Source organism: Bombus huntii, chromosome 9 (assembly GCF_024542735.1).
Source record: "Bombus huntii isolate Logan2020A chromosome 9, iyBomHunt1.1, whole genome shotgun sequence".
Lineage (NCBI taxonomy): Eukaryota > Metazoa > Arthropoda > Insecta > Hymenoptera > Apidae > Bombus > Bombus huntii.
In genome coordinates, this window is record NC_066246.1 from 8,536,537 (window position 1) to 8,549,090 (window position 12,554).

The following is a 12,554-nucleotide window of genomic DNA, read 5'->3' on the forward strand; positions in this document are numbered from 1 at the left end:
AAAAAAAGCTTCACATGTGTCTATTTATTAATCTATTTAATTTTTCTGATACTAAACATCACAAATATCCACATACAATAACTTTAGGGAATTACATTAGAAACTTGCACTAATAAGTTCATTACTTTCTACAATTATTATTTAAGTCTCATTGATATGTAACAATAATAATTTATTGTAAATTCCACGATCAAATTTCAAATATCTCACACGACATATACACGCGAGAAATTAAACCTATTCGCATCATGCTATTAATAATTTTCGTTCACATATAAATTGTGATTTTTTGTAGATAAAGTGAAAAGATAGAGGATCGTTTGTTGAAAATATTATAGCAATCAAATCAGGAAAATGAATAATAAAGTGATGGTATTCACCGTATAGAGGGCGTCGGTAACTCGGTCAAATTAACATTCTCTAGCTGACACTGCGTTAATTGCAAAAGTTTTCTTGGGCGATGAAAGTGATAAAGTGTCGACTAAAGCTATGGCTGTGTAAAGCAGCCTGCATAACAGGGAGATCGTTGTCGAGTACGGTAGAACTTTTCATCGTTGCGAATAAAAGTAGATCAAGCTTCAGTCGCATAGAACAGCGAGATTAAGAAACGTCTCGAGTGAACACTTTGAAATACGATAGAGGTCAATGCCAATCCCTTGAGGGATTCCTTTTACATCAAAAAGTATTTTCGTTTTCTTGAATTTATTGGAATCGACGGAAATACAAAAAAAAAAAAATCGAAGTAAACTTTGTAAAAATGAATCACTTATTAAGCTGTAGATTATATTAACGTTTTGCGATTTTTCTAAATTGATAAACGTAAATATGACGCATCGAACTTTTGTATTGGAAAATCATGTCGATCTTTTTATACCAAAGAATCAAGTATGACCTTTTGTTCCTATTCGTTTATTCTAACTATATAGAGTTTGATGTTTCTCTAATATTCCTTGTTATTGATGCATATGTTGTGTCGAAGCAATTATTTAAATAATACTTTCGACGAAACTGTTACAATTTTATCTTTATCCGTTTTGAGAAAATGACTAAAAAAGTTAACGAAATCAGTGGATAATGTATTTGAGATAGTCGTTATTACTTAAAATAAAAACACTTCTGACAGAAAATGAATTTTAAATACTAATACAAAATAAGAAAGCGATAACAGAACAAACGAATGATATTTTGTATCTATTGTTCACCATAAAATACATGGGAGCGATGTATAACACAAGAAGGGTCATGAGGGATCAGACTCTGGATGCCTACCCAGCCAACGGTCTCGTTAATTGCTATGACACAATTTCAGGTTCATGATATGTCAATAGCTAAGGGAATTAGGGTTCTATAAATGCACATGCTTACCAAATGTGAATTAATTAATGACTTTCAACGCCCGACTTACAAGGACAATGCACCTTTGCTGATAACTCTAAAAGACAACCGAACTTATCGATCTACGTATATACCGAAGATCTAAGTTTTTAAATGACTTAACAAATTGGTAAAAAATTAGTATATCGACATTAATTTTGGAAATACATTTAAATATCCATACAGGGTGGTTGGTAACTGGTGGTACAAACGGAAAGGGGGTGATTCTACGCGAAAAAAGAAATCGGAAATATAGAATAAAATTTTCTTTTTATTTTTTTCTTTTTTAAATTTTTCCATCGAGACAACGATCTACAATGAGATCCGTTATATCGTACCGCACGCGTACCGAGCGAAAATTCAAAGTCGATTTTCTCGAAAACAAAGCCTCAAACGAAAAATATTTATTCTATATTTTCGACTTCTTTTTTCGCGTAGAATCACCCCCTTTCCGCTTGTACCATCAGTTACCAACCACCCTGTATATTGGCATATATTACTTCTGGAAAGTTAGGGATTGATTAATGGTTAAATACAAATGGTTCGGCTATAAATACTCATAAAACACAATTAACCTTAACAATCATTGTATATATGTAAATATCTTGTTCTTGTAGTAAAACAATGGGCAAAATACGGATCATAATGTGTTCGGCTAGTTTCAAACATAAATTGATATCTAATAAATATTACTTAATAGCACTATCAGTAACTAATTTCTGAATGAGTTCACATATTCATGAAATCGACCATTTCATATTATGCAATAACTTATCTAATATTTCACATTATCTTAAAACATGATTTCTCGGAATCGGATACTTCGGTGGTTAAATGAATAAGCAACTTGAAGGGATGCTACGATACCAAATTACGAACTCATATGCAGCTGTTGTACTGTTTGAATATTTAACGATAATTGGATTTAGTATCTCGATTTGAACATTCGGGAAATTTGTGCATGATCTGCACCCCTAATGTTCGTTAACTCTCTTTCAGTTAGTTAAACACATAGTATTTTCGCAAACACATATATAGATCTGTACGGCATTTCGAATAGCGCTGTCTCAGTTGAAAACACTTTTAATGAGTCGATCAATATTCGTACATACAACGAAATCAGCCCCGAGCTCTTCAGTTTAAGCCTACTGAAGATCCATTTACATACATGAAGCGTTACTTCCATGCTTGTTAACCTCCTTTCTTCGTAGTAGGAAATAAGCCAAGAAGATGGACTTCGCGAAGCAATTCGTCGAGGATCATTACGTAACATGAAGGTATATTAATATTTGTGTCCGATATTCTATTAAATGTAGGACTACTCTACATATCCTCAATAAAATTTTTATATATTTTTGTATCGTTATTCTTTTTTATGACATTTATAAGCTTATTTTTCCAAAGATCGTAGTTTCGCTTAAAAATAAACTGAAAAAAATAATTAGAAATAAGAGCAAGAAATAAAAATAATTCTGATAAATAGAATTACACAAGATGATGCGTAAAATGTGTTGAAATTTAATATAAATCATGATTTATTAACTAATGTCCATAAACACGTTTTTATATAAACATATCTCTGTATTAAAATATCTTTGCTTACACTGTCGAAGTTTTTAAAATAAAGCATCACAGAATAAACCTTTATGTAAACTGAGCTAAGAAGGAAATTGCTGTGCTCAAACAGCCTCTCTTCCACCTATCTGACTGCTGTCACCCTCTTCCTTCCCAGAAAACTAAAACTGACATTAAATGCTATCTCTTCCATAAATTTAAATCTATTATGTATATGTAGAAACTAATACTTAAAATATATATTAACCAATTAGGAGATCATGGAGAAAAGATTAATATAGAAATAAAAAGAAATAATCCGTTGATCTTATTACCTTTCACCGTTGATGAAATGTATTTCTTTGAAAAAAGAGAATGTCTAATGAATTATTATAGAGAAATTCTTTAAATAGAGGATATCCCCTGAACTTCCATCTTGCATTCTATGTCTGCAACTCAACTATAATTATTAAAATTTGTATTCCTGTCTTCTCCTAGAATATACATTCATACACGAGTGTACTCGTATTCCTTAACACATTCGTTATTTATTATCAATAGAAGCTTTTTTTTAATTAAAATTATTTATATGTAACAGAACTTCATCCTTACAGTTTACCTTTAAGAATTGCAAATTAAACCATTTATCCTTCTTAAAAAGGTACTCCATTTTCATGATGTCATATAAATTTATCGATTACTCTTACTTAGTCCAAATGCAGCATATTGAGGTCATAATGACTCAAGATATATTTGTCGAATTATAGGAAGATGCGCTCGTTATAATATGTGTTTGTCTTTCTTAACGATAATAATTGATTTACATTCAAATTTAACACTACGTATTCAGCAAACTGCTCTGCGATTTTATAATGTATTTTTCATAAGTATATACAATTATTTAAAAAACACATACATATGTACTCATAAAATAAAAATCTATAAAATATCAAAAGGTACGATATATTTAATTTGTGTTTTAAGCGAATTACCAGCCGTTATTACAAAGATTAATATTACAGAAGATAAAAAATTATTTTTATTCATACGTGAGCGTGTGCGCGCGTGTGTCTCGATCACAACAATTTGTATGCTACTAACGGACTCTATTCACGATATTGTGAAACTACTCTTACCATTTTCATATCACATGCGATATTACCGGCTCAGTCTAAAGAAATGCATATGCATTTATGAATGTATGAATGTACGTATATATAAGTTAAGTTACTTTTGCTATGCTATTTCTAAAATAAAAATAATAAATTTGTTAAAATAATTCATTATTTCGTATTGTTACTTTTTATTTTATTTTAAATCAAATGTGCCCAAGTCTATACCATATTCATAACTTCATAATTACAATTAATTTGAACATTTAAATCCCTGTCATTGTTTTATAAAATTGTTATAATCTTATTCTATAGTGGATTAGTAAGGTCACAAATAGAAATACCAATGGGGCTCTGGGATTCATACTTAAGAGCGTATTGATATTGTTATGTCTATTTTATTTTACATCTATACTTTGTTTGCAATGAAAACCTTTTGAATTTTGAAGAAAAAGAAATTTTTAATAGAGGTCTCCTTGTTTTGTACTAAATAGAGCTGATGAACTGGTACACTGAATTGATACAAAGAAAATTTAATTAATCATTAATTTTATCTAATCAGGCATAAAAACTGATGCCACTCATTGATTAGTGTTACATTATCATATTTACTGCACGAATATCATATTCTTTTTCTATTCCCTCTTCGTTTTTCCAGTTCGTTCATGCACGCACTCTATCTTTATATATATATATCCATGGTATAAACATGCATACCTAACCAATATACCGTATGCCAGGCTATGAGCGAGTCAACTTATTGTAGATGTGTGAACTAAGTCAATTAAGTGTAACTTTATAATTGTTGATTATAATGTGGTACTTGGTTAATGAACAAGGTACGTTCTGTTATCGATTAAGTAATAGATCAATCATAAATGACAATGTTATTCTAGCTTTTGTGTTTAGGTGTCCGCATATATTTAAAACCAAATCAAGAGACGTTAATCGGCAGGAAGAAAGCTGACATTGTTTTGCCAAATGATAAATCAATCAGCAAGGAACATGCCTCAATTAGCGTTACAAAATTAGAGGAGATAAGGGTATTTTTAAACAGGAAAATATAATATAATAAGAAAATGCTGTTTACAAAATAAAAATTCTTACATTGTTTCAGAGTACTGAACCAACATCTATATGTAAACTAAAAGACTTAAAGTCAAAATATGGTACTTTTATCCTTCATGAACGTGACATAATACAACTAACTGAAACTGAATGTATTTTAAAACATCAAGATACAATAAGATTTGGTTTACAGAACCATGTATTTAAGTAAGTTTTGGTTTTTTTACTTTTTTTTTTATCTAAAAATGTTACATATAAATATAAGTCTTCTACATGGAGGAAATTTACATATTAGGGTGATAAATGTGCCTATAATAACAACAGTATCTACTTTATGTGATAACGAAATAGAAAGATTAAAACAATTGATGGAAGAAATTGATGGTGTAATAATTACTGACAGCGATTGGAGAAGGGCATCCACTTATTTAACAGTAGGAAATGCTATCTTAACACTAAAGGTATTTTCCTTGAGAAAATTTTTTAATTTGGGTAATTTATTTCCTAATCGAATGAGTATTACTAATTTGGATATATAACAGCTTGCCTCTGCTATGGCTTCTGCTCTACCAATAGTGACAATGAAATATTGGGACGAAGTTAAATCTGCAATAGATAATGGTCAACAACTCCCAGATTCAAATAATTTTGTTCCACCAATTAGTGAACCATTAATCGCTAAAAAAAAGGTATTGATTTCTCCAAACAAGAAAAGAACAACGTTATTTGAAAATTTAACATTTATACATTTTAGTACAACTCAATATAGGAAATATAAAAAAATCATTAGAATAGCAGGTAAATACCAAAAATTGAAAATTGTATCCATGACTTATCTGAATAAAATATTAAATACTGTTCTTAATAAAAAATATATTTTAGGTGGAATACCACAATTATTTGAAAGAGCAAGCCTAACAACTACAGAATTTTGTAGCCCAAACGTGATTGTATTACAATATTCAGACAATGATTCAACACAGATCACGGAAAATATTTTCTGTACATATCATTCAATACGTAAGTGATTATTACACATTATAAAATAATTTGAGCGTTATCTTTTATTGGTCATATGTACTTAATTATCTTGTGCTTTCTTCTTCAGAACAAGCATTGAAAGCAAATAATTATAGAATGATAGCTGAAGTTGAAATTTGTCTTGCAATATTGCATTGTTCGACAGAAAAATATTGCAATCCTATGTATAAATTCGCAAAGCTTTTAAAAAGATCGGAACGAAAGAATGATTCATGTGAGATTTTAAATCTTGATACACAAGATGAAACAGCCAAAGTGTCAGCATTACCAACTTCTTCGTTTTCGATATCGACACCCGTAAAACACCGTATTATTCCTGAAACATTGGATATCAGTCAAGAACCATTACCAAATGTAAGTGGTGTTGTCATACAACCTACAGAAGAGCAAAAATATAATAAAATACAATGCATAAGAAAAACTCCTAATGATACTTCAGCAACAGAGAATGTACAAGTTACACGATCAAGAGTAATTTCCAACGTTTCGGCAACGACATCGGTGAAAATAAGACAACGTGTTATTCCTGAAACATTGAGTAGCATCAGTAGTCAAGAATCACAATCAGATGTACATTATATTTTCACACAACCAACAGGAACACAAAGATATAATGAAATACAGTGCATAAAAGAAACTCCTACTGATACTTCAGCAACAGTGAAAAATGTGCAAGTTACACAACCAAAAGAAATTTCCAACCTTTCGAAAACAACATTCGTGAAAGTAAGACAATGTGTTATTCCTGAAACACTGAGCAGCATTAGTAGCCAAGAATTACAATCAAATTCAAATTTTGCTGATACACAACCTACAAGAAAGCAAAAATGTAATAAATTACAATACATAGACGAAACTCCTAATGATGCTTCAGCAACAGAGGCAAGTATGCAAGATATACGATCTAATGAAAACAATTCGACTTTTCCTAATATGTTCTCACAAATCATTCGATATTCTAACCATGATAACCAGAATTTACACAAACACGGTAATATACAGGATAAGAGACAATCAAAGGAAGTAATAATCTTAAGTGATGATGAAATTGAACTAAAACCAGTACAGCAAAATAAAAATAATAACACGAATTCTAATAAAGATTTCATACATAATACATTGAATAATATATTTAAAACAAGTAATTCAAGAGATGAAAATAGGCAAATGCAACAAACAGCTCGATTAACTGATAATCGTATAGCTGCCGCAAATTTAAAAGAAATGTGTGAAGTCGATAAAAAAATAGAATTAAAAAATGTGCGCCCTGTAACACTAGAAGTAGAGAAAAAGCATAATAAAGAAACGACATGTTCAGAAAATTCAATTACACCACATACAACAGAACCACTAAATACACCTGAAGATTCTCTTATATGTTCTGTGGTAAGTTTAATAAATATATAACTTTCATTAAAAAATTCTAAAGTAGGGGATTCTACTGTATATCATTTTTACTTCAAAATTTCAGGAAACAGAAAAAAGGAAACATAAAGCACAAAATGTTATAAGTTCCGCACTAAAAAGTAATTCATCACTTCGAGCTCATCTTAATTTCAAAGTGTTCAAAAAGGTAAATTATAAAATACTTTTAGGCTGTTTTCTATTTAGAAATATTGAAAGTAATGTAAGAATATTAAAAATAATAAGAAATATTAATAAGTTTTATTAATTTAGATTCCTGCTATAGTTCCTCAGAAAAGGATAAAAATCGATAATATGTATGTATGGAACAAATATAATACAACAAATGAGAATTTATGTTAAAATATAAAAATTGTATTAAACTTCGAAATAATATTTTTATGTTGTAGAGAATATTATTTTTCTAATTCGAATTGTAAAGAAAATGTAATTTCTATATTAATTTAATTTATATTATTTTCTTTTATAATATATTATTATTTAAAATAATTTCATGAGTACCTTAAACATTAAGAATTACCGTATTTAAGATACGACTGTGTAAATACTATATATATATATATATATATATATATAGTATATATATGTTGAAAATCAAATACATTATGTTTTTATATTTTAATAAGAAAACGGTTCTATAATGATAGTATGTACAGCATTATTCATTTAAATCTAACATACATCATCTAGGATCTACAAGAGAATGCCAATAGCGTAAAATTACAATACACGTTACATATATGCATTGCACTCTCACTACTACAGTTATGTGCCGATGTTACAAGTACAGAGTTATATAAATGATAGGAGATGTGTGTATGTATGTATGAATGTATGTATTTACATAGCTTGAATTGCAGCCATAGAACTTGAAGTTTGATCGCAGAAAAAAATTACATTTATCAATCGACATCTTTCTCACTAAATCTCACAGCATTTAAAGCACAGAATTATCCGATGTAACAACATGTAACGCTCTTTCGCAATCAAAATTAATTAGTGAACTCGAAAGGAGTAAACTTTACTTGTCTCTAATTGTAAGCAAAGAACTTATAACTAGCTAACTAAATACATACATTTATATCTACAACTTTTTAAAAAACTGTAATGTCTAAAAATTTAAAAATACACTTTGTCTATATAAATATTAAAAAAAGAATTAAAGACCGTCACTTTCGTGAAACTAGTGAAACTATAGAGTGTGCAATCGCTAATTACTAATTACATACTGCGATATTCGATTATGTCATCGATATAATTTCTCGTGGTCGATAGATTGATGGCGTCTTGGAGAAACGTTAGTTTTACGCGGGAAGTCCAGCGAAACGGAACATCAGATCCCATTAGGTAAAAATTAAAATTATTAGTTTTAAAATTTCTTTCTACATTGTCGAATATGTCTATTAATTAGATTAAAGAAATATTAAAGTTACATATCTGTAATTCAATCATGGAAGTTGATAAAAATAGAGCAGGCGAAATATATATCGTGAAGAGCAAAATGAATTTGATGTATATCTTTTCGTACTGTACGATTTAAGAGGCCAAGGAATAGTCGAATATAATTAATATAATTCTTAATATGCTTAATAATTGTATTAATGTGATGCTTTAATATATAATCTCATATTAAAAAGTAAAGTAGAATTGTGTGTGTAAAAATGTATTAGATTTACATATTATATTCTTATTTATTTATTAAATAAATAATTGTTGATTAACGGTATATTATGATAACTAGTAAAAATTAGAAGTTTGTAATAAAATTCCGATGAATCCGTAATTGATGCTATTACAACAGTAGATTGCTATTATTTGCTATATGGATTAATCTTATACGAATCACGATTTTTATATGTATCATGGTTAAGTATTCTTGATTGACAATCCTTGATAAACATGATTTTTAGCTACTACGCAATATAACTGTTTTTGTCACAAACTGGCATTTGATATATATATCAAATATACATACACACACACGCACACACGTGTATATAGCTTTTCTAAATTTCTTCTAATATAATCCTTTATTCATTTTCAGGGAACATTCGTGGCCGTGTGTAATGTGATCAGCAGAGTCAGTGTTTGCTACGTAAAGTTATCTCCAATATTTTTGAGATTAAGACAGTTCTTAGTGATCATAAATTGAATCAGAATTCATACGCGAATTTAAACGCCAGTGTTTGTCCGTCGCTTGTAATTTAAACGAGCACGTTAATAGTCTTTTATCTTTTTTATACACACACACACACGCGCGCGCGCGCGCACACACACACACACACACACACACAGATATATTCTTCTTTTTAAATACTCTTTTCCGGTATTAGAATCAGCCCTCCCCTCAAAAGGATCCAACCTCTTTAAAAACCAAGAAAAGTAAGTATCTTTATATATTATATACCACTTTGTCTTATTCATAGCTTAAACTGCTGTTAATCATGAAGGCAATTTAGTGAAGTTCCAAATTTTTATTCTTTATTGAAATAAAATCAGATTTTAGATTGAACATTTATTCTTACTAAAGTTCTAAATGTAATAAAGTTCCATCTTTCTTTTGTTAAAGATTTTTTACAACTACCATTTTAATTATGCAGGTCGGTGCCTTCGTATGTTTCCCGGGCAAAGATAATACTAATAACAATATTCTTCGCACCTAGTGGTAAGTCGCATGCATTTTTATTCTTCCGGTCACTTAATCATATCGTAGGGTGAAAAATTCGAATCGACCTTAGAACCTAGATCTTTTTGTGAGCATAAGAACCACAGATATTTACCCGTAGTGTGGTAACATTTTGTGTATTTTAGTTATTAGTTCAGGATAGAATCTCCTTGTATATTGTATCTTCTGATGATTAAAATTTTATATCAGTAGTATTAATATAAACTGAATAACTTCAAAGTAACATTTGATGTTTACAGAAGTTATCACATAAGTGAATGTTAAAATTGAATTGCGTATTTTGTAATAGAGAAATCCGATATTCTCTAATTTCGTTGCAATAAATATTACATCTGTGTTACCGTAATATTTTGAGTGATTGATTTATGTTTAAGTATAATTTTAAATACTCACAACGATATGAAAGTTCAGTTTTCGTCATGTGTCAGATATTAAATACAAGAAGACTTGTATTTAATAATTTATTGGCGAAAGGCAAATTTCAAAATCAAAGCAACAAATTTTGCTTTGATGATGGAATCGCTTATGAATACTTTACCTTATGGATACTTACGTCTAATGTAGTGTTAAATATTACATTGCAGTGAGTTTGTCTTTTTATAAATAAATTTGTTGTTTATCTACAACCTTTTTCTTTTAATGAGAAGATTTCAATAATTTATAAAACTAGTGAAGTAGAGTGAAGAGTTCTAGTAATTTAAAACAAAATTTCAAAATACGAATTGAAAGATCACTAGCCCGTTAGATAAAAGATAGATACATATCACCTTTTTAGCTCAGGATTTTTAAGTTTAACCCTTTCCGTCACGTTTTAGGGCCTCATTCACGTATTTAGATGCAACTTGGAATTGGAATTACGAATTATAAGATACTGCTATTATTTTTAGAATTTTTTTATTATAGACTGCTATAATTTCTTATAAAATGTTATTAGGATTAGTTGTATTTTGCTTTAGTTAAAATTTAATTAAGAAGACATTAATTAATTAACTTTGTAGTATTATGATTTATAAGTATCACGCATATTAAACGTTTCTATCGAGATATATAATTACAGTTATTTTTACTGAATGCATTTTAAGAATTAATATTGTTATATAATATTTAAAACATTATTGTATAGCTAATGAACTTAAATAGTAAATTATTTATTTCTTAAGGAGTCTATTATTCCATTCAGTGACATTTTTATTTATTACGCCCGAAAAACTTCTGAATATATATTAAAAATAAATTATTTTACAAAGTTTTACTTCCCAACTATAGGTAACAACTACATCTATTTCTAAAACTTGTATAAATATAGTAATTAGATATTATAAATGAGAATTATATACGTTAGACAGCGATACATTTTACACGGCAAATATAATAATATTAGATGAATATTATATTGCATATTTGTCTTCTCATCTTCGACGCAAAAAATTTCTTTCTTACCACTTGCAGATAAAGAAGAATTTTTAAAATAAAGAAGTATTGTAACTGTAATATTTATTGATAAAATATCAAATTATCTATTAAAATGCGTATATAAAAATTGTTATTGAATTATACAATTTCACTTGCAAACATAGTCACTTACAGAAATAGTGATCCCCATTGTCATCCGTATTCTTGTATTCTTTTCCATCAATCTCGGCTTCGATTTTGCGCCAAACTTGGATAAAAATAATACAAATAAGCATATTATTTAGTCGCAAATTTTTGAAACTTTTTTATTGATGTAGATTTACTTACCATTTCTGAGAAATTTTCTAAAACTTGTTTTATGAGATATTCTATTACGTCTATTACGTCTAGGTGATCTTGTATTTTGTTCTGCGATTGAGCTTACATCGTCCTCCATATCCATGTTGATATTATGTATTTGTGGATAAATGAATCACAGCGAGAAAGTAATAGATGTGTGCTAAAAATAAATAATAACAAAATTTACGTTAATACAACTGTTGCAATGTGATTAACTTTGGTTTGTACAAAAACCCACACTTTATTATTGTTCTTTGATTGATCGAATATTACATTGTATCTTTCTTCAACTATATTTTTCTTTCAATCGTTGGTAGTTTACTTAGAAGAAGAATTCTAGAATACTCATGTTTGTTATTAACTTAGAATTTATTAACATTCAGTATCTAATACAATACAATATTACATACTACTTAATAAATAATTTCTTATTTGAGGAAACTATTTAATTGTTTTTGTTATCTATGGATATGGAAATCATGAGAATATTTCATATGTTCATTTTATTAGCACCACTGTTCACGCTATTACATTATTTACGT

The 12,554-nt window shown here is 28.8% G+C and overlaps 2 protein-coding genes across 6 annotated transcripts in view; one reads left to right on the forward strand and one right to left on the reverse strand.

Moving 5' to 3' along the window:
- LOC126869238 (Kv channel-interacting protein 1) overlaps positions 1–12,554 on the reverse strand; it is a 178,251-nt gene that overhangs the window by 163,398 nt on the left and 2,299 nt on the right. The window contains exons 2-3 of the mRNA XM_050625506.1: positions 12,001–12,172; positions 11,846–11,920 (exon numbers count right to left, since the gene is read on the reverse strand). Of these exons, the coding sequence (XP_050481463.1) occupies positions 11,846–11,920; positions 12,001–12,115 (190 nt within the window). The 5' untranslated portion in view covers positions 12,116–12,172. The remainder of the gene's footprint in view (positions 1–11,845; positions 11,921–12,000; positions 12,173–12,554) is intronic.
- LOC126869224 (uncharacterized) overlaps positions 4,726–12,554 on the forward strand; it is a 30,316-nt gene continuing 22,487 nt past the window's right edge. The window contains exons 1-12 of one of the 5 annotated variants that reach the window (XM_050625480.1): positions 4,735–4,879; positions 4,950–5,083; positions 5,158–5,315; positions 5,404–5,569; positions 5,651–5,906; positions 5,991–6,128; positions 6,217–7,031; positions 7,152–7,535; positions 7,621–7,722; positions 7,827–7,870; positions 8,850–8,921; positions 9,619–10,157. In XM_050625480.1, the coding sequence (XP_050481437.1) occupies positions 4,855–4,879; positions 4,950–5,083; positions 5,158–5,315; positions 5,404–5,569; positions 5,651–5,906; positions 5,991–6,128; positions 6,217–7,031; positions 7,152–7,535; positions 7,621–7,722; positions 7,827–7,870; positions 8,850–8,921; positions 9,619–9,646 (2,322 nt within the window). In that variant the 5' untranslated portion in view covers positions 4,735–4,854 and the 3' untranslated portion in view covers positions 9,647–10,157. Of the gene's footprint in view, positions 4,880–4,936; positions 5,084–5,157; positions 5,316–5,403; positions 5,570–5,650; positions 5,907–5,990; positions 6,129–6,216; positions 7,536–7,620; positions 7,723–7,826; positions 8,064–8,849; positions 8,922–9,618; positions 10,302–12,554 lie in introns of those variants that run through there. The other 4 variants (XR_007690849.1, XM_050625477.1, XM_050625478.1 and 1 more) reach the window with 4 other exon arrangements.